The 19,469-nt window shown below is 37.6% G+C and overlaps 1 protein-coding gene across 1 annotated transcript; it reads left to right on the top strand.

The window, feature by feature from the left end:
* The first annotated feature begins 1,736 nt into the window (after positions 1 to 1,736).
* LOC143556910 (uncharacterized) lies at positions 1,737 to 2,761 on the top strand. The gene has a single exon (XM_077046123.1). The coding sequence runs from the start codon at positions 1,760 to 1,762 to the stop codon at positions 2,591 to 2,593; it is 834 nt and encodes a 277-aa protein (XP_076902238.1). The 5' UTR covers positions 1,737 to 1,759; the 3' UTR covers positions 2,594 to 2,761.
* Positions 2,762 to 19,469: the final 16,708 nt, after the last annotated feature.

Here is a 19,469-nt window from a genome sequence, read left to right on the forward strand (position 1 = left end):
GTTTCGTTTGATTGATCGTATTTGACGAAATCATTGAATAGTTTACCCTCATGCACATGCCACGTGTATAGTAGTAGAATAAAATAAGAAACTTATTCCCCAAATACCAGGTTTTATACATACAATAACTGCAATGATATAAAAATAAATAGTTTTAACTAAAATAATAGCATACAAAAAAGAATAAAAAAAAACTTAAAAGGTCTTTTCTAAACGATTATTGATTATGAAACCAAGTGTATATCACGACGCGGACCAGCATATATTGATGCAAACACATATAAAAAATTAAAAATTATGATGTGAAGTGATCGAGATGAAATATAATGTTATTAATGCATGCTTGAAACTTGAAAGCAACCAAACCGAGTATTATAGTGTATATTGATCTTAATTCTATTAATAGTTGTATATATGGTAGTAGTTTTGTTCTGGATCCCACTCTTTAGCTATATGTTGGCTGAATATTAAAACAAATTTGTGACTAAGCCTCATTGAATTTAAGTGACGTCTTCTTTGTCATTTATAACCTAACCTTATTTCAAACGAATTAATTTTTGGACATTTTAACACTAGTTTCTTAAGGAAGAGTTCATTAATTCAGTCTGCTAAATGTGTACACATCGAAACGACAATTTTCATATGTCGCCGGCTTTTTATAAACTATATTTATTCGTATCAACACTTCCCCTTTTTATAGAGTTTAATATTATTCAATGAAATAACAAAGAGTCCTTAAAGTTTCATCTTTCTTTCATGATTTATTTTTTTTTATAATAATCTGTTCTAGCTATTAACAAACTTCATGATTTTAACTTTCTATAATAATTTGTTGTAGCTACAAACAAACGTATCTAATAAAATTTAAATTATATGAAATGGTACCGTGAATTTATATACTATTTTAAGGTTAGATTGTTAGTGGTCGCCGACCGGTCACCGAGTCATTATTGATGAGAAGGCCTATGTTCGCCTCACTTTAAGATAACCTGAATTTAATTATTTTAATTTATTTAAAGGTAAAATATGTACCTTAAAAGTTTGAAATGTATTATTCTGAATTTAAAGTTGAATATGAATTTGATACATTTGAATTAGCTTTAAAGGTGGAAAATTATTGACTAATTGAGGCTTTATTAGATGTTGTTCATCAAGCTTTATTTCTATTTTTTTGTTCACTTTAGTTAATTGGATGTTCTTTTTCTAATATGATAATATCATTTCTTTATCTTTTCATATCATTAAATGATATATTAAACAATTAATATTAAATAATTAAACTCTACAAAAAATCAATATAAAATAGATGAACACCTTTTTTTTTTTTTACCAATCTTTGCTATCTAAAATCCTTATATCCTTACACTTTCAAGCATTTGAACCTATCCGATTACGTTTTATGTCATATTTATGTCATTAAAAGTATATATTGATATTCTTTTCTTATACCTTAATTGACGAGTTATTGATGTATGTAATATAAAACAGAAATGAATTTCACACAAATTAAATAACTTTCTAGAAAAGAAAATATATTAAATACAAAACTACTGACACGCTGAATTATTTTGGGGTGGGAACATACGACGGCTTGGGATGCATGGACTGTACATGTGCACATTTTTATTTAATTGTAGTTGGTGGAATAATTTTCAACGAAACTTTAGTTTAATCACTGTTTTAATCTTAAAATTAATAAAAAAAAGTTTTATTTTCCCTATAAATGGTGAGGTTTTCTCACAATGCAACTCAGACCCAAATGGGAACCAATATGAAGATGTCTTCAATGGCTACTCTTTTCATCACCCTCGCGGTGGTGGTTGTTTCTTTAAGCCTGCCGTCATTGACCACCGCTACCTACCCTTACTCATCTCCACCACCTCCTCCACCTAAGAAATCTCCACCACCACCACCACCACCCAAACATCATTATATTTACAAGTCACCACCTCCCCCAGTTTATAAGTCACCACCACCACCAGTTTACAAGTCCCCACCACCACCAAAACATCATTACGTTTATAAGTCACCACCACCACCACCACCTCCTAAGCATCATTATGTTTACAAGTCACCACCACCACCTCCACCGGTTTACAAGTCACCACCACCACCAGTTTACAAGTCCCCACCACCACCAAAACATCATTATGTTTATAAGTCACCACCACCACCTCCACCCGTTCACAAGTCACCACCACCACCACCAATGCATCATTACGTTTATAAATCACCACCACCACCTCCACCAGTTTACAAGTCACCACCACCACCTAAGCATCATTATGTTTACAAGTCACCACCACCACCTCCACCAGTTTACAAGTCACCACCACCACCTAAGCATCATTATGTTTACAAGTCACCACCTCCTCCTCCGCCTGTTTACAAGTCACCACCACCACCAAAGAAACATTACGTATACAAATCACCACCTCCTCCACCTAAGGAACATTATGTTTACAAGTCTCCACCACCTCCTCCACCTAAGAAACATTACGTGTATAAGTCCCCGCCACCACCACCACCTCCGGTGAAAAAATACCCACCCCCACATTACATCTACAGTTCCCCACCTCCTCCACACCACTAAGGGATGGCATCCACTCTTTAAGAAATAAAAGTTATACTTCATACCTTCCATGAGCTGAAGAATAAGCATGCACGACAAAGAATGGTTTAAAGTTGAAGTGGAAGTGCTTGTATTTTAATTCATGTATTCAATAAATATTTGTTTTGTTTGTGTGTTTGATAATAATGAAATAAAGTGCAAAAAGTTCTTTATGTTTTGTTTCGTGTTTCAAAATAAATTAAATAATTAACTAATTACTTAAACTTAGATCGCAAGATATGATCTTAGGCTCTTCAAATATGATTTAGAGCTTAAGACATATGAATCAAGTATAGGATATATGCTGGTAGATATTCCCTTATAATAGGCTCATTGTTAGATATTTTAGTGTTATTCGATTACCTTGTCGATCGAGGAAATAACGTTAGAAATTAAACGAGTTAGGTGATGCAGGAGTGCGGGCTCGATTTAATCCTAAAGGTTATTTGGGCTTTTATAATAACAATGGGTTTGTTATTTATTTACTCAGGTTTAAGTGTTATGTAAAATGGGCTTAACTAATGTTTGGGCTCATGTGGGAATTGACTATATACTTTTATCGATGTTTTCACTGGCACAAAAATAATGAAACTCTCGATGGCATACATACGAAGAGAAAGACGGTTACTCGTTCTCTCTGGTTCATCACATTCACAGAATCATCAAAATACAATTCCATCTACAGAAAAATCTCTTTCTTATCCAATAAATCATTGCGTGTAACCCGCAAATAGGTTTATCTGAAAGTGATTCACCATTCAGAGATTAATCCAGGAAATTATTCAAGAAACCAAGATTGAAATCATGATTACAGGTTTGCATTATTGATCGAATTCATCCTCCAGGTACGCAAATATACAACAAAGATAAACCTAATTGAGTTTGATTTGGTCATTAATGACCGGTTCGTTAATTTGTCTGGCTTGAGTTGTAAGTTTTCTTGAAACCCTAATTTCACAAATAGCGTTTAATATATCTCGTGTGTTACGTGATCAAAAGGTAATAATTGATTTCATGCAACGTAAGTGACAATCAAAGTCAGATCATCAGGTTATTAACAATCCAATTATTATTATTATACATATATTTAATGAATCCATTATTGAATGTCTCATGGGTACTCACAAATCTTTAAAACAAATATTATGAATTTTATTTTGAAAAATTCTCAGCTTGATTTGAACCAAAATACACTATTTGGTGATTTTAATTGGATGAATGTTCTTTTGCAAGAAAGAAAGAAATAAATAGCAAAATCAAATTAAATTTGACGGGTCTCTATGTTGACGGTTTTTAATTACATTTTAGTAAGGAAAAGATTTAGAGTTATAATCATGAATGTTATTATTCATATTTATTATCCATAATAATATGGATAAATGGTGATATTTTGTATTGGAAATTTCATCGGGAGATTATAAGTTTCAAGCCATCAATCTTTATCAAATGATTGTTGCCTTGAATTGGAAGGGTTCATAAATTGAATTTTGATTGTCTGTTAATTGAATTGAAGAACCAGATTTTTTGTTCAATCTATTAGATGGATTCAGGAAAATTCTGTAGGGAATTAAAAAACACAGATTATTATAGTGATTGGGTTTCATTTGGCTATTAATGAACAATTTTGGGTTCGTTAATATAGTGATTTTATTACGTGTGATCTAGTGTTTTGGTTGAAAATTTTCAAGATTTTAATTAAACAAATTGAATTCTGGTTCTTGGAAAACTTGGTACACAAGTTTAATTGATTTCCAATTCAGGTTATAGACATAAACCTGGTATGCAATTACGGGATTTTGTATTTAAATATTCTCAGTTGGATCTAGAATTGTGGATTGGTTAATACTTAATCATCAACATATATTCATCAAAATTGTGGTTGGTAAATTTATATATTAGTCAGGGAACAAACAAGATAAGTTCATAAGTTATATGGATAATTTATGCGAAGATTTGAAAAATAATTTGACAAAATGCATATATCGATATTGGAAAATAAATTATATCTGTAAATTTATATGTGAATACATTAGGAATTTATGTTGCATATATCGATATTGAAATAGCCGACTGTGAACCAGAACTTTTGGAATATATATATATAAATCGAAAAGATATGCATAGATCACTAAATTAAAATTGTGGTTTTAATATTTCCATTGGGGGCTGGGGTCCCATATGATCAAATTTAGTGGAATCGATAGAGACTGTTAACACCACTTATCTAGGATTGTTTCTTTTTGAGATTGCACAAAGAATAGATAAGTGGCATCGAAAATTTGATTGCAAATGACTAAATTGCAAGAATCTGGTATAACGTTTTTATTACTAGATTCAGTCTTCATGAGCATTCCTTTTATTTTATGATTTGAGAACTGAAATTTTTGAAAAAGCCAAAGTCGTTTTGTTGGAGATGTGGAAAATTGGGACACCTAAAGAAAGATTACCAAGTGAAGGTTACGGATGGAACAGGCCTAATGTGGTGGGTCAAAATGGGTCGAAAGACCCAAATGCTACAAAAGGTACGTTTACTAACTCTACTTTAAATTTGACAAAACTTGTGAATTTTGTAGTTGATTCAATGTTTCATTCGGGACATAAAATCTAGATTCGATTAAAAGAAATAATGATTATTAAAAATATATTATTAAAGTAGTTGTCCCAATGGTACACACATGGGGCTGATGGGTCATGACTCAAGTAACATAAGCCCATTAGAGGCATACAAGTCGGGAAAACCCGTTGAGGTGTGGAATAAACGAAACTCGATCTTCGGGTTTGTTATTGGACTTAGAAAGTTCGATGGTTTCTAAGTATAATTCAGTCAAGAATTATGTATCGTTTATTTTGAATCCTTTTATGTATAGGATGACATGCTTGCATGGTGGGTAGACTTGGGTGCTACGAGCCGCGTATGCAAGAATCTGAAAGGGTTTGAAGAATTTGAATCATTTGAAGACTTGTATTTACTTACTAAAAACATTTTGTTTTGGATTATGTGTTGTATGTTTTAGGGATTAAAAAGAACCTCTTGTCTAGGTTGCTTTAAATAATTTTTGGTTTTAAGTAGGTTATTGAGTCAGACAAATTTATTTTATCTCGACATGAAACCTTTGTTGAATTCGGATATGTGTGTAATGGAGTATTTAAACTGAATATTAATGTTCTATTTGTTATTGAATTTGTTTGTATGTCATAATCATTTCAAAGCAGGGTAAACTACATGTATATATTGTGATATGCCATGTTATTAGGTCATGTGAATTATTTTGGGGTAAAAAGAAATAAAGAATCTTGAAGAAAATGATTGAATTTTTGTTATCTTACTCGGGTTTGAGTGATTGATTAGACAAAGAAATTATTATATTCTAATTTTGATATAAAGGATCTCGGGGAGGATGATGTTATCCTAGATATAATAATAAAAGGGAGTAACAATGGTATAGATGATTCGATTTCATTATATTGAGAAAATATTGAAGAAATTCAATCAGTTTGATTGTTCTTCGGTTAGCACTTTTATATATAGATCCTCATATCAAGTTTTTTCCCTAATCAAGGTGATTCTATTTCACAATTAGAGTATTCAAAGTTAATTGGATATTATTATATATGCTATGATTAGCACAAGGACTTATACATAGTTTATGTTGTGGGTAATTTGAGCAGATATACTAGTAATCCTAGTGCTCAACACTGGAAAGCAGTAAACAAGCTGCTTAATTATGGATGTGTATTCTCTCTTAGAGAAAGTTTCGTTTCTTGGATAATTAAGGAATGAATTTGCATCACTTGACAATGGAATGCGAGTTTCTAGCGTTTGCAATAACCGATAAAAATGGTTTGAATGGCTAAGAAACGAGATTTATGAAATTCTATTGTGGTCAAACCGATATCATCAAAATCTATCAAGTGAGATAGTGATGACTATATAAAATGTATAATGGAAAGTCTAGACGGTTATATGTTATACAATACAATGTGTGATGTCAGTTGGTTTGTAATATATGAGTATAATTTGGCTGATGATCTAACTAAAAGGTTAGGAAGAGATCTCGTGAACATATCCGTTATGGGGATGGGTTGAAAGTCCATACATTTTATATCTTATGTCAAGACACCCAATTCCCATATAATACAACGTTAGATGCTGAATTCAATGCGGAAAGCTTGTCATAGAGATATTGGAACACAATATCATAAACATCCCAAGGTTTGTGTTCGGACCGCGAGATAAAGTAGGTTGAAGTATAACTTCTTAATAGTTCATTGATAAATTGCAGTGTGGGTGCGAGAATAATGAACTACCTATAAGAATATGAAGTTTAGCCGCTTCAATAAGCTTTAGACTTGAGCTTTGATATATTCTTTGAAGGATTAGGACACAGGCTAGTAAAATATTGTGTCGAGTGGAATTTGGATTTATAAACGTATGTGTATTTTGCCTTGAAGTATTCAAATGGATAGCAAGGGTTCAATCCATAGGACACCCCGATATTCGAATATTTTGATCATGTAATTTACTAAGATGAAAATTCAATCCGTAGGACATTTTCATTTATGCATACGTTTGCGATTCCGTGATGATTAAGTTGATCATGGATATCACTAAAATGGGGGAGGATTGTTGGATATTTTAGTGTTATTAGATTACCTTGTCGATCGAGGAAATAACGTTAGAGATTAAACGAGTTAGGTGATGCAGGAGTGCGGGCTCGATTTAATCCTAAAGGTTATTTGGGCTTTTATAATAACAATGGGTTTGTTATTTATTTACTTAGGTTTAAGTGTTATGTAAAATGGGCTTAACTAATGTTTGGGCTCATGTGGGAATTGACTATATACATTTATCGATGTTTTCCATGGCACAAAAATAATGAAACTCCCGATTGCATACATACGAAGAGAAAGACGGTTACTCGTTCTCTCTGGTTCATCACATTCACAGAATCATCAAAATACAATTCCATCTACAGAAAAATCTCTGTCTTATCCGATAAATCATTGCGTGTAACCCACAAATAGGTTTATCTGAAAGTGATTCACGATTCAGAGATTAATCCAGGCAATTATTCAAGAAACCAAGATTGAAATCATGATTACAGGTTTGCATTATTGATCGAATTCATCATCCAGGTACACAAATATACAACACTCATTAGATGTAGGTGACTGGGCTAGGCCTATTTTGGCCCGTGAGATTGTAATGATGTAACGAGTTTATGCCTTTATGGGTAGTGTGCAATTAAGGTTATATTATAAATGGTGTTACTACTTGTTGGTCAAGTTAAGGTCACCCTTAAATACACATAGTCATGTTTACATTTTATTAGGGTTATTGTATTGTAATCTAGTTTTGAATCAGTTTCTTGGTTATAATAATAAGAGAGTTCATCCTAAACATTGTGCCCGTTTGTGTTTTAATTATCAATTCGTTTTTGATACGAGGGAGTGAATTGTGTTTCTTAACAAAGTATATGGAAAGAGTTTTGAGATTATGTTTAGCACGCTTTACAGACCAATATCAACTATACGGATGAAAACTCATTTCTAATACTGCAACGGATCTGAGATAGAAAGACACTAACATCAACTTGATATGCGTGGATCAAAATCGTTGTAAATTGCGTCTTCAAGTCAGATTTGCAATGAATTTGATGTTCACGAATAATCACATGAGGTAATGTTATCAAAACCATTGCATATGTGGCTACAATTGGTGAAATTTACACACTTGGAATGTCTGTTCAAAGAAAATTCTCGGTAAAAACAATTCCAATGAATCGAGTCAACAAGATTCACTACTAGAAAAGTGGAAACTTTCCTACTAATTTTTCCTACAAAATACCGACAAATGAAATTTCCCACAATTTAGCGGGATTTTTCCGACAAAAAAATGTAGAAAAATATACAATGATTTTTCTGACAATTTTCCGACTAAACAGCTTCAAATTAAATTTCCTCGCAATTCCATCGCTAGTTTTCATAGGGTTCCTTCACTTTACCGACAAATTTTCCATTTATTTGTTAATAAATTTAATGTAATAAGTTAAGTAAGAAAAAGAATAACATTTTTATGTTTTGTCGGAACTTATCGAAAACTTTATAAATATTCCGACAAATTTCCGACAAATACTAAAAATATTATTATTTTTATTTATTAAGGTTATTAGATAATCTAATACATCAATTTAATAAAGAAAAAATTATTACTTTTTTAACAATTTTCGGAATAATATAAACTTTCCGATAATATTCCAAGGAATGTTGAAACAATTTATTGAAGTTATTTTATTAAATCATTAATAAATCTAATCGAAAAATAAAATAAAGAAAAAGGTATTATTTTGCAGTAAGAATTAAATACTTTGTTTATTAAGCCTACTAATTATAAGTAATAATAATATAAATAATTAATTTTTTGAAATATAATTTATAATTTTAATAACATTAATAGTTAAATACTTAGTAATAAAAGAATATTATTGTTATGAACATACAATAATAAAAAGAAAAAATTATAATTAAGGATTATTTTTGTTATTTACATCATGCGTGTACGTATTTGTACATGCATATGCCTTATCGCGTGTGTCGTGTGCGTCTTAGTTAGTGCGTGTACGTGCAGGAGTGTCTACCCGTATGTGTTAGTGCATATATGCCTGTGAGTGTGTGTATGCATACATGGTAGTAGTGTATGTGTATAACCTATAAGAGTGTGTTTTATAAATAGATGTTAGTGTGCGTGCATGTGTACGTGTGTTAGTGTATGTATATGTTTGAATGCTGTAAGTGTTAATGTATGTACGTGCCTGAGTATGTTTATGCATTAGTGTATGTATGTGTGCTAGTGTGTGTATGTGTTAAAATGCTTGTAGACTGTATGTGTATATGCATATGTGTGCATGTGTGTGCTAGATTGAACGCTGTGGGTTAATCAATCTAAGTTAAACCCACATCATCGTCAACGTGACATCACTTTTGCAAGCAGAGGGGTGGCAAGGGGCGTTAAAACACTGTGTTGGAGGGACAGTAAGGGTGCATGTGGTAGCTTGGTATTGCTCGAAAGGGAAAAACGGGGTGGGGTGGGGGGGGGGGGGGATGTGGTCGGTAGCTCCATTGTGAGTTATGGTGGTACCCTCGTCATTACTCCACAACGTTCAACTATTGGCGTATGTATCTGTATGAGTATATGCATATACACGAGTGTGTGCGTTTAGGTGTTGGCGTACGTATGTGTATAAGTGTCGGGGTTATATATATATATATATATATATATTATATTTTATATAATTGAATAGCTTATTTGTTAAATTTATTTTGGTTTATGGTTTTTAGAAAAAATTCCGACAATACCCCTTTTATTTTTTAATTAATAATATATAGTTTTTTCATTTTGTCTGAAAGTAATCGGAATATACAAAGACTTCCGACAAAATAGCAAGAACACATTTTTTCTTCCAAAAATTGAAAGTCAGGTTTTGAACCCGCATCACCTCCAAACGAATACAAGAAGTTTACCACTCTGACAATCTTTTTATCTGTTCTATTTCCCTGTAATAACTTATATAAAGTGATTTCAAGAAAACCCCAAAACCAATAAATAAAAACCTGGTAGCGCTAAGTTTTTCCCCAATTTAAAACCCTTGGCGCCTTCCCTATCCCTAATTCCTTACTTCACTTCACAAAATCATAGAATCCTTGGCGCCGTCACTCCCCACAACCTAGTCCTTACCCTCGCAGAATCCTTTTCGAGGTAATATCCTGATTTTGTGTTCATCAAGTAACTAAATTACTTGTTAATAAGCAGATTATAACTGTTGTCCTATTCCTTAACTTGTCCTGATTATATGTGTATTATTGCTAGGTTAGTATGTATACCTGTGTTCTTATGTGTGTATTATTTATCTAACTGTTGTGTTTTAAATTGTAACATCCTAATTTTTTGGGATGATATAATATATGTATTTTAGTTCTGTAAGTATATAACGGAAATTGAGATAGTATTTTAACGTTTTAAGTATTGGGGATGACATGGTTTGGAGATGTTCATGTTGAGGTTAAAATTTTTGAATGTTCATGCCCACCGGGTGTTCGATGAAATGTCTAAAGTTTTAAAATAGTGAAAATGTGCTTGAGTTGCAATGATTATTTGTGTGTCATAATTTACTTTAAGATTTACACTAGTGTGCATGGAATTATGATAAACCTAGTAGGTGTCAATGAATGATATGTATTCTAATTGATTGAAAAGTTGATTTGTTGTTGAGATAGGCATGTCATAGCTTGGAAGACAACGGGTCAAACAAGTAACAAGTGAAAGATACTCCTACGGGCAAAGGTGAGTGACTCTAAATGCGTCTTGTTGAGGATGGTTAGTAGTTCTAATTGATAACTATTATTGTTTAGTTTTATAGTTGACTTGAAATATTTATGGTTAAGATGAACTAGAGCATATATCGAAATGGGGGTTAATGCAAAGCATTGAGTATAGTTTGACTTAACAATTATGTGTTATTTCAATGTTGTTTTGGTGGTTTTAACCCATAAGAAAGAGTGCAAAAATGATAACGGGTCTTGCAACCAAAATTCAGCTTATTTTCATATTTTGACTGCTTTTTTAAAAATTCATAGTAAATTTACCGAAACTTTGTTCGGAGTGTATTATATATATACGGAAAGCTCTTTTAGTCTACTTTTCTCAAATGATCAGCTTGGGGTAAAACGCTCACTGCTGTTAGAGGAAAACAGTGAATTGTTGCAGCTGCGCAAAATATTTTAAAAGATAAACTTTATCGTGTTTACAAAAGAAAAATCATAGGCAATTGTCTGAGAAACCGTTAGATATGTTTTGTTAACAGTTTTGATCCTTAAAAGTGTCTATATGGCTGGGGTAATTCATAAAAGAGTAGTGATACAAAATATAGAAGATGATGAGGATGTGGATGACGTCGATTCTGATGAGGATGATGGTAGTTGAAGAAACACGGATCCGATCCCCTGGTATGGGTCCTGGATCCAATGAGTCCACAGGGTAAAATACAATAACTACTAACACGGTATGAGTACAACTTCCCAAAGTCCAATTACCAGAACCTGCAAAACAGACACCGTGAGTCTCGTTACAGGAAGGACAAGAGGGGGGGGGGGTCTTCTTGTAACCACCATTCGGCGTGAGAATCAGTAACGTTCGTAAAGGAGAAAGTACTGAAGTAAACAGACTAAGTGTAGTCAGAATGGTTGTGAGTGAATGAATGTGTCTACCTCATGCCGGTTGACAAGGTATTTAGAGCCGAACGATGTAGGAAGTCGATTGGACCAACTGTCCTCTTCTAGAAGATCTTTGATAACTGCTTGGACGCGTGTCCTCTTATGACAGGTTGAGCTATACGTCCCATGTGCATGGGTATAACAACCTGGACACGCGTCGCCCAATGATAGGACAAATTATCCCCTGGCCATGTGCACGGTTATAACAACCTGGCTAGGTGTCTTTTGCTCATTGGTTGGTAGGTCACATATTCTTCAAGTAAAAATCGTGGACATTCTTCTAGAGGATAGTTAATTGGTGACAACTGTCCCGCTGGCATTGCCTTCTGGTCGTTTTAGCGGGCAGATGTCCTGTCCTGCGGATGACTTCTGAGGGTGCCAGGATGCTTCCGCGCGTGGTATGAGGACGTTCTTCCTGTACCGTGATATGCGGGTGATCCATATATCCCGCGGGTGGCATATGAGGAGCTCCTCTGTGACCCACGGGTGGTACTTAAGGGTATTTGGGCTTAATGCGGGTGAAATTCTTGACTTAATGTATGTTGGGGGGTTTTTGAATTTTTGAAGTTAGGTAGAAAATATCTTCTGTTGGTATAGATAATCATGAAAAAAGGACAAGTTGGCCACTCGCAAGCGCGTGAACATATGATGGAACGTTTATGACGGCTGTCACTGTACCCGATTGTGCAACGTTTTCTTTTTTTCAAATTTCCCGCGTGACGTGGCGGTTGCTGATTAGACGATGAGTTTCTCTCTCCACTGTTCATATCCTATCGCATTAATTGCGATGGGTATAAATAGTAGGAGATATCTTCTATTCGAAGTTTTATCGCCTTTTGATTTCTGATTATCTTGTTGTTTTTCTCTGAATTTTTAAAGATATATTCTTTCTATCTTGTTGAATTCCACTATAATGTCGAACGTTCAGACTGAAGTTGACGAGATAGAAGTCTCGTGGGATTACTCTGAGTACGAGAAGCTGCTGGAGACTTATGGCATTCCACCGGAGTGGGAGCCGGAGTTTCCTTCTCTGGGCTCTATAGCCAGTCTACCACCGCCTGGTAAAATGGCTGTTTATTTCGATTATTTTGTTTATGGGAATTTCCGTTTTCCCATAACGAAATTTTTTATGAAGGTGCTAACTGCTTACGGGATCCATTTATCCCAATTGCACCCACGTGCTGTAATGCGGATTCGAAATTATGAATTTGTATGTATAGCACGTGACATTGTACCACATGTTGACCGATTTTCGGTTTTTTACCGTCTTGCCAACCGTGACGGTTGGTTTACGTGTCAAGGCTTCTCCGATAGGAGTCTTGGCTATGAAGTCGAGAAGGGGTACGCCAACTGGCGCAATAAGTTTTTCTGGATCTCTGAGGACGTGGTACCTGTTGCCATGGTCCGTCGCCCGGTTAACAGCGCTCTTCCGGACGCTATCACACCCGCTCATGAAGATCGTGAGTGGTATCGTGTCCTTATGGCGGAACCAACGCCAATGCGGGCGCTGCATGGGGAAGCCCTGGTGTGGGCAGGCATGAGCCGTTTATGGCCTTCAGATTTTTTGGAACCTATTTTTGTTGACTTGAATGAAAGTAAGTTGCCTTTTTGCCTTCTCTTTTCCTTGACTCTTTGTAAGATTGATTTTATATCTTTTCAGGTCGGAGTTCTATGCTTAACGCCCTCTTTGAGGATAGAGGTTGCGTTTGCATGAGCATCCGCGAAGCAGGGGACCAACCTATTCTTGAGAAAACCAAGTCCCGATTCCTTTTTCCAAAGAAGGTGCGTGCTGAGCCTATGATTTCGGACGCAACCTTTCAAACAGGTGCGTATGTTCTTAACCCTCCTCCACTTAATGCCATTACTGCTGATGGGATGATCGCCACTCTATCATCAAGCGATGTTGATGACGACAACTCTGAATTCTCCACCTCTCAAGAGGAAGGAAACTCTAATGTCGATACTTCTGAATTTTCTTCAGTCTCGCACTTACTGGTAGAGTTAGAAAAGAAGAGAGCTCTCTTGGCTTTTCAGGCAGGTCAAGCGGACGTAAAGACTGCGGACACTGAGGCGGGACCTTCGAAGAAAAAACGAAAAACTCATCGTCCTAAGAAGCCACAGTACAGTCTTGCCGAACGCATTGATACAGTAGAAGATATGTATTACCCTTTAAGTACTTTACAAATTTGGGGTGTTAGCTAAGTGTAGCTTTCTATGCGGATCCGTTGATCTTTTCTGACGATGTGTCTGAAAGGTTGCCCACTCCGACCCCCCAAACTGAGGAGCAACCATCTTCTCTTTCAGAGAGAATTACGGAAGATCGGCCACCATCCCCTCTGGTTGAGGTGGCAACAGAAGAAAGGCAACCGACTCCTCTGGTTGATACTACATTTGAGGAGCCCAACAACTAGTTTAGAACTGATAGTCGTTATGACTATCTTTTTCAAACTGGAAGTGCTACTGGTGGCCAGGAGGACAACCCCGCCGTGAATGCGGAGGGTTTCCGAACTGATGAGTCTTCTTTTCGTCCTCCTCCACAATAATCATCCTCCATCCCAGTTCGTCTTGAACCTTCAGGATCCCGTTATTATGGGGATGCGAACTTGGGAGATAGGTTTGATTTGTTTGTCCCTCCTTGGGATATTACTAATGGGTACCGGTTTTCTGATCCCAGGACCTGTATGAGCTTTGTCAAACATTGTGGGCCACCCGCTCAGATGGCTTATCAACGTTACCTCTCCTACCACGACCTTCATACGAACGTATCTTGTCATATGGCTAATGCTTTAGCAGGTAGCCAGGAAATCTTACATGAATGGTGTACCATAGGCGGGAAGCTAGGAGATGCTTATCGAGCCACTGAGGCTGCGAAAAAGGAAGCTGAGGAGCACCGTGTTGCGGCCAATATAGCTAAATGGAAGCAAACGGACGCGGAAAACGCCCTCAAGAGTGAGCAGGATCGCAAAGCTACCGCTGCTCGTCGATGGAAGAAAGCCTGTGAAAAGCAGAACTCCCTTCTTGAGGCTGCCCGGGCAAAGGCTCAAAAAGAAAAAAGATGAGTTGGCCCGGGCTCAAGAAGCAAACTTGGCCTTGGAAAATCAAGTGACCCTTCAAGGCACTCGAATCCAAGAGCTTGAGGCGGAGCTAAAGTTGCAGAGGGAGCAAGCTGAACTCAAAGACAAAAGTGCTGCAGAGATGCAGGCTACTTATGACTCCCTCCTGCACTCGAATCCCAAGCGTTCCGGATGCGAGCTGAGCGCGCGGAACAGGACCGTCAGTGGTTCCTCATTCGGGGAGTTGATGCTGTAAGTTTTCCCACTTTGATGATCATTTCCCATCTCGCACTTTGATATTAAATACTTATGTTTTATTTCTGATAGGTCATCCGCCACATCAAGGGAAGTGTGGAGCTAACTGACAGCTTTGCTAATCTGATGACTGCCTCTTCTTCGCTTGTACGCGTGAGAGATTTCAATGAAGGGGTGGCCTATGCTCAGAGTAATCGCACGTTCAAGGATCATTTGCTTCATGGCCTTGACGTCAAGCAAGAACGTGCCATACGGATTAAGGAGCATGATAACATGGTCTTCCCACTTCAGAATATGCTTCCGGAGTTTGCTTCCGCCGCTGATGGCGTACAACAATTGAAGAGCTATCTAGCGGATGAGTCTGAGGATGGCTCTTCTGAGGACACTTCACTTAATGCTCCGGACGATACAACAGCTTAAAGTCGTAGACTAGATTAGACTAGATTTTTAAGCCTTGTAATTGTTCTTTCATCTATTTTGTAACCGTCTTTTGACCATTTAATGGAAATGGACTTCTGTATCCCTTGTGAATATTCAACTGTCTAAAGAAAATATCCTAAGAAGATATTTTTGAATTTTGAAACTTTTGAAAGTTAGATAATCATGATGACGTGGCGGGGAGAGAAACTTCTTGGGGACAACTGACAAGACGTATATGACGGCCTTTGACAGCATGTTTGCAATTTCTTGAATCTCCCGCCGAACGTGTGACTGCTATTACTTCCAGTGGAGTGATTATACTCTTTTCATCCAGCGAAGAGTCGTCACTCTGTGGAGGAAGTTTTCCAACTGATGCTAACAACATTGTGGACTCAACTGCAGGTCTCACCCGTCAAAGAGCCAATACCAACCAGGCGGCGGGTCAAGACGATGTTGACCCTGCTGTTGGAAAGGACCGTCCCACACCTAATGATGCCACCACTGAGGGTGAGCATCAAGCTGCTGATGCGGAGGCTACAAAGGTAGCTGGCAAGCACAAGGTTAATCCTGCTAAAGACGCTCCAAAGAAGAAGTCCAAGAGGGCAAAACCTGCTGTCTTGGAAGCGCGTCTGAATCAGCATGACGCGGAGGACGCTTCCTTGGGTAAGTTAAATATTTCTCACATCTGTTAACTGTTATAAGTTATATATATTTCTAACCAGTTGTTAATGTTTATTTAGTGGACCTGGATGACCTTACTGAAGGTGTTTCAGGTTTGAAGAGTTCGACTCCTCTTCCGCCGCCACCATCTCCGCCTCCCAACACTGCCCAAGATCCAATTTTTGTGGCTGATGACTCTCCATTGAAGGTCAAGGAAACTGACAATACTGATCGTGTCAATATGTCGCCCTCTTACAAAGTTCGTCATTTTAGAGATTAGGGAGGTGTGAGTATGTTTCCGCATGCTCCTCAGACCTCCGGCTCCTCAAGAGAAGGATCCTACTCAGCATCATCCACGTTGGTCTTTACGCCGAGATTCAACGTTCCGTGATGTGGACGTATGCTTTGAGTATTTGCAGGAGAGTCTTCCTCCTGCTGAGAAGGAGCGCCGTCGTCGCAGTATCCGCCAAGAGTTGTTGAATTCAAACTCTTATCACTTGGCAAATCCTATTTCAACCAGTCGGGAAATAACTTGAGACTGGTTAGCGATGAACGAGGAATGGGATGAGCTGGCGGCCTCTGCTTCTGATGCCAAGGCAGAGGCTCTCAAGGCCATTAATGAAGCCAAGAAGAGCAGTCAAGCGCTGGAAGCGGAAAAAGTTGCTCGTGCCAATGCTGAGGAAGCCAAAGTTGTTCTCCAAAAGCAACTGGATGAACAAGCTGAGTTGATAAAAATCTGCAGGCTAAATCAGCGGCTAAGGAAGAGCGCTTGACTAATCTTGCTGCTAAAAACCGAGAGCAAGCCTTGGAGTGCCCCGACCACAAGATGGAGCTTGTCCGGGCCAAGGCGGACCAGAAATGGCTGCTAGCGGAGGGAATTCCCAAGGTAAAATATCCTTTCCTTATTTGTAAATAATCTTAGTGTTTGAAGTTACTTATAATTATTCCAACAGGTCATCGTCGATGTCCGAGCGAGTGATGAACTTGGGAATTGCGTTGCTGTCCTCTTGAAGGTGTCCAAGCGAGCTGGCCGCCAACTAGGTTTCGAGGAAGGCTACAAGTTTGGTTCGACCTCCAAGCTTCCTGAGGAATACATCTTGGCTGGCAAAGATACTGTTGATGTCCTTATCCAGAAGACAAAGGATTTCGATTCTTTAAAATTTTCGCTGGCGGAGTAGATATTTGAGCTTGCAGATAAAGAGGACAACATGGAGCAACTAAAAGCTCTTCTTGACCTTGGTGAGGATGAAGAAGAAAATGCTGATGATGCGGAGGACGAAGGCGCAGACCACGAAAATGCCGCACCATAGATAGATGTTTTCCTTTCCTTGTAATTAAACTCTCCATGTTTGTAATCCCTTTTGTATGAATAAAGAAGGGTTGTTTTTGCATCCGATACACTTTGTTTATTTTTCCTGATATAAGTGTTTTGTAGGTTCTTCTTTGTATGCCAATAAAGGATTATATAACAATACAAGTCGTAAATGACTGAAATGAAAATTTCTATAAACGAGGCGTAAGCCGAATTACAAAAGATGAAATTACATAGTTTGTGACTATCTAATTAAGCACGCGGGCCAAAAAAGAAAAATATACTACATGTAACACTTCTTTAATTGGGTCTCGTTCCAAGTTCTAGGGATCTCAGTCCCATCCAACTTTTCTAACTTGTAGGCACCCTTAGATAAAACTTTCTGAATTTTATAAGGTCCTTCCCAAGTTGGGGCCAACTTGCCCGGAAGCTTCATTATTGCGGAAGACAAAGTCTGCCGCATCGAATTCACATCTCTGGACCCGCGAGTTATAATACTTTTGCAACTGGCGTTTGTAATTGTGCTCGCGGATTGATGCTAATTCTCTCCTCTCCTAAAGGCGGTCTAGGTTCATCCGGAGTTCGTGATCTTTATCATCAATCAATAGAACTCTGGCGGATGGAATTCCAATCTCAGCTGGAATCATGGCCTCTGTGCCATAGGTTAGACTAAAGGGGGTTTCAGAATTGCTGAAATTCTTTTGGGTGCGGAAGGCCCATAATACATGGGGAAATTCGTCGACCCAACCCGTCCGTGTGGTCCCTAACCTTGCTTTGATTCCTTCTTTGATGGTCCGATTGGTTCTGTCAACCTGACCATTTGCTTGCGGGTGGGCTACGGACGTGAAAATTTGAGAAATGTGTAACTCTTTCAACCATTCTTGTAGCCCAGTGTCCGCGAACTGAGTTCCGTTATCGCTAACGAGTTCCAGAGGAAGGCCAAAACGGCAGATTATGAATTCCCACAGGAATTTCTTAACACTTGCTGCTGTTATGGAAGCAACTGGTTTAGCTTCTACCCACTTCGTGAAGTGGTCGATAGCTACTATCAAAAATTTAACGCGTCCAGGGGCTTCATGGAAAGGTCCCATTATGTTGATAGCCCATTTTTGGAACGGCCAAGCCGAAGTGACTGGAACGAGCTCGTTCTTTGGTCATAGCGTGTTAGGAGTATGACGCTGGCATGAATCACACTTTCTGATTTCGTGCATAACATCCAGATGCATTCCTGGCCAATAGTATCCGGCGTTCATTAACTTTGCTACGACCATGCGTGGGCCAGCGTGAAGACCACATATACCTTCATGAACTTCTCTGATTAGATAGTTCACGTCCTTGGCATCCACACATCAAAGTAGTGGTCCGAAGAAGGAACGTCGGTATAAAACACCATCATGTATCTGATAGTTCAAGGCTTTATGCTTTATCTTCCGAGCCGCGACTTTTCCTTCTGGGAGGGCTCCGGATGACAAGTATGCTGTAATGGGTGTCATCCAGGATTCCACTCCCGTTTGGATCACTAAAACTTGGTGTTGCGGAACAGACGGGCGGTCCAATATTTCGATGCGGATGTCTTTGGTGAAGTGTTCGAAGTTTGTTGAAGCCAATTTACTAAGAGCATCTGCTGATTTTTTCTCGCTTCTTTTTATTTGGATGACCTTGCATGTGGAGAACTGAAGCATCAAATCTTTCGCCTGTGACACATATGAAGCCATGATGTCATTCTTTGCTTCATATGTGCCGTTGATCTGCCCCGCAATCAACATGGAATCCACGCGAGCTTCCAAATGTTTAACCCCAAGCTTTTTGGCTATCCGTAAGCCCGCCAAGAAAGCTTCATACTCTGCCTCGTTGTTAGTACTCTTAAAGTCCAACTTTATGGCGTATG

This window comes from Bidens hawaiensis, unplaced genomic scaffold (assembly GCF_021521415.1).
Source record: "Bidens hawaiensis isolate Kalapana, Puna unplaced genomic scaffold, B.hawaiensis_p1.1 tig00018750_1, whole genome shotgun sequence".
NCBI classification, from domain to species: domain Eukaryota; kingdom Viridiplantae; phylum Streptophyta; class Magnoliopsida; order Asterales; family Asteraceae; genus Bidens; species Bidens hawaiensis.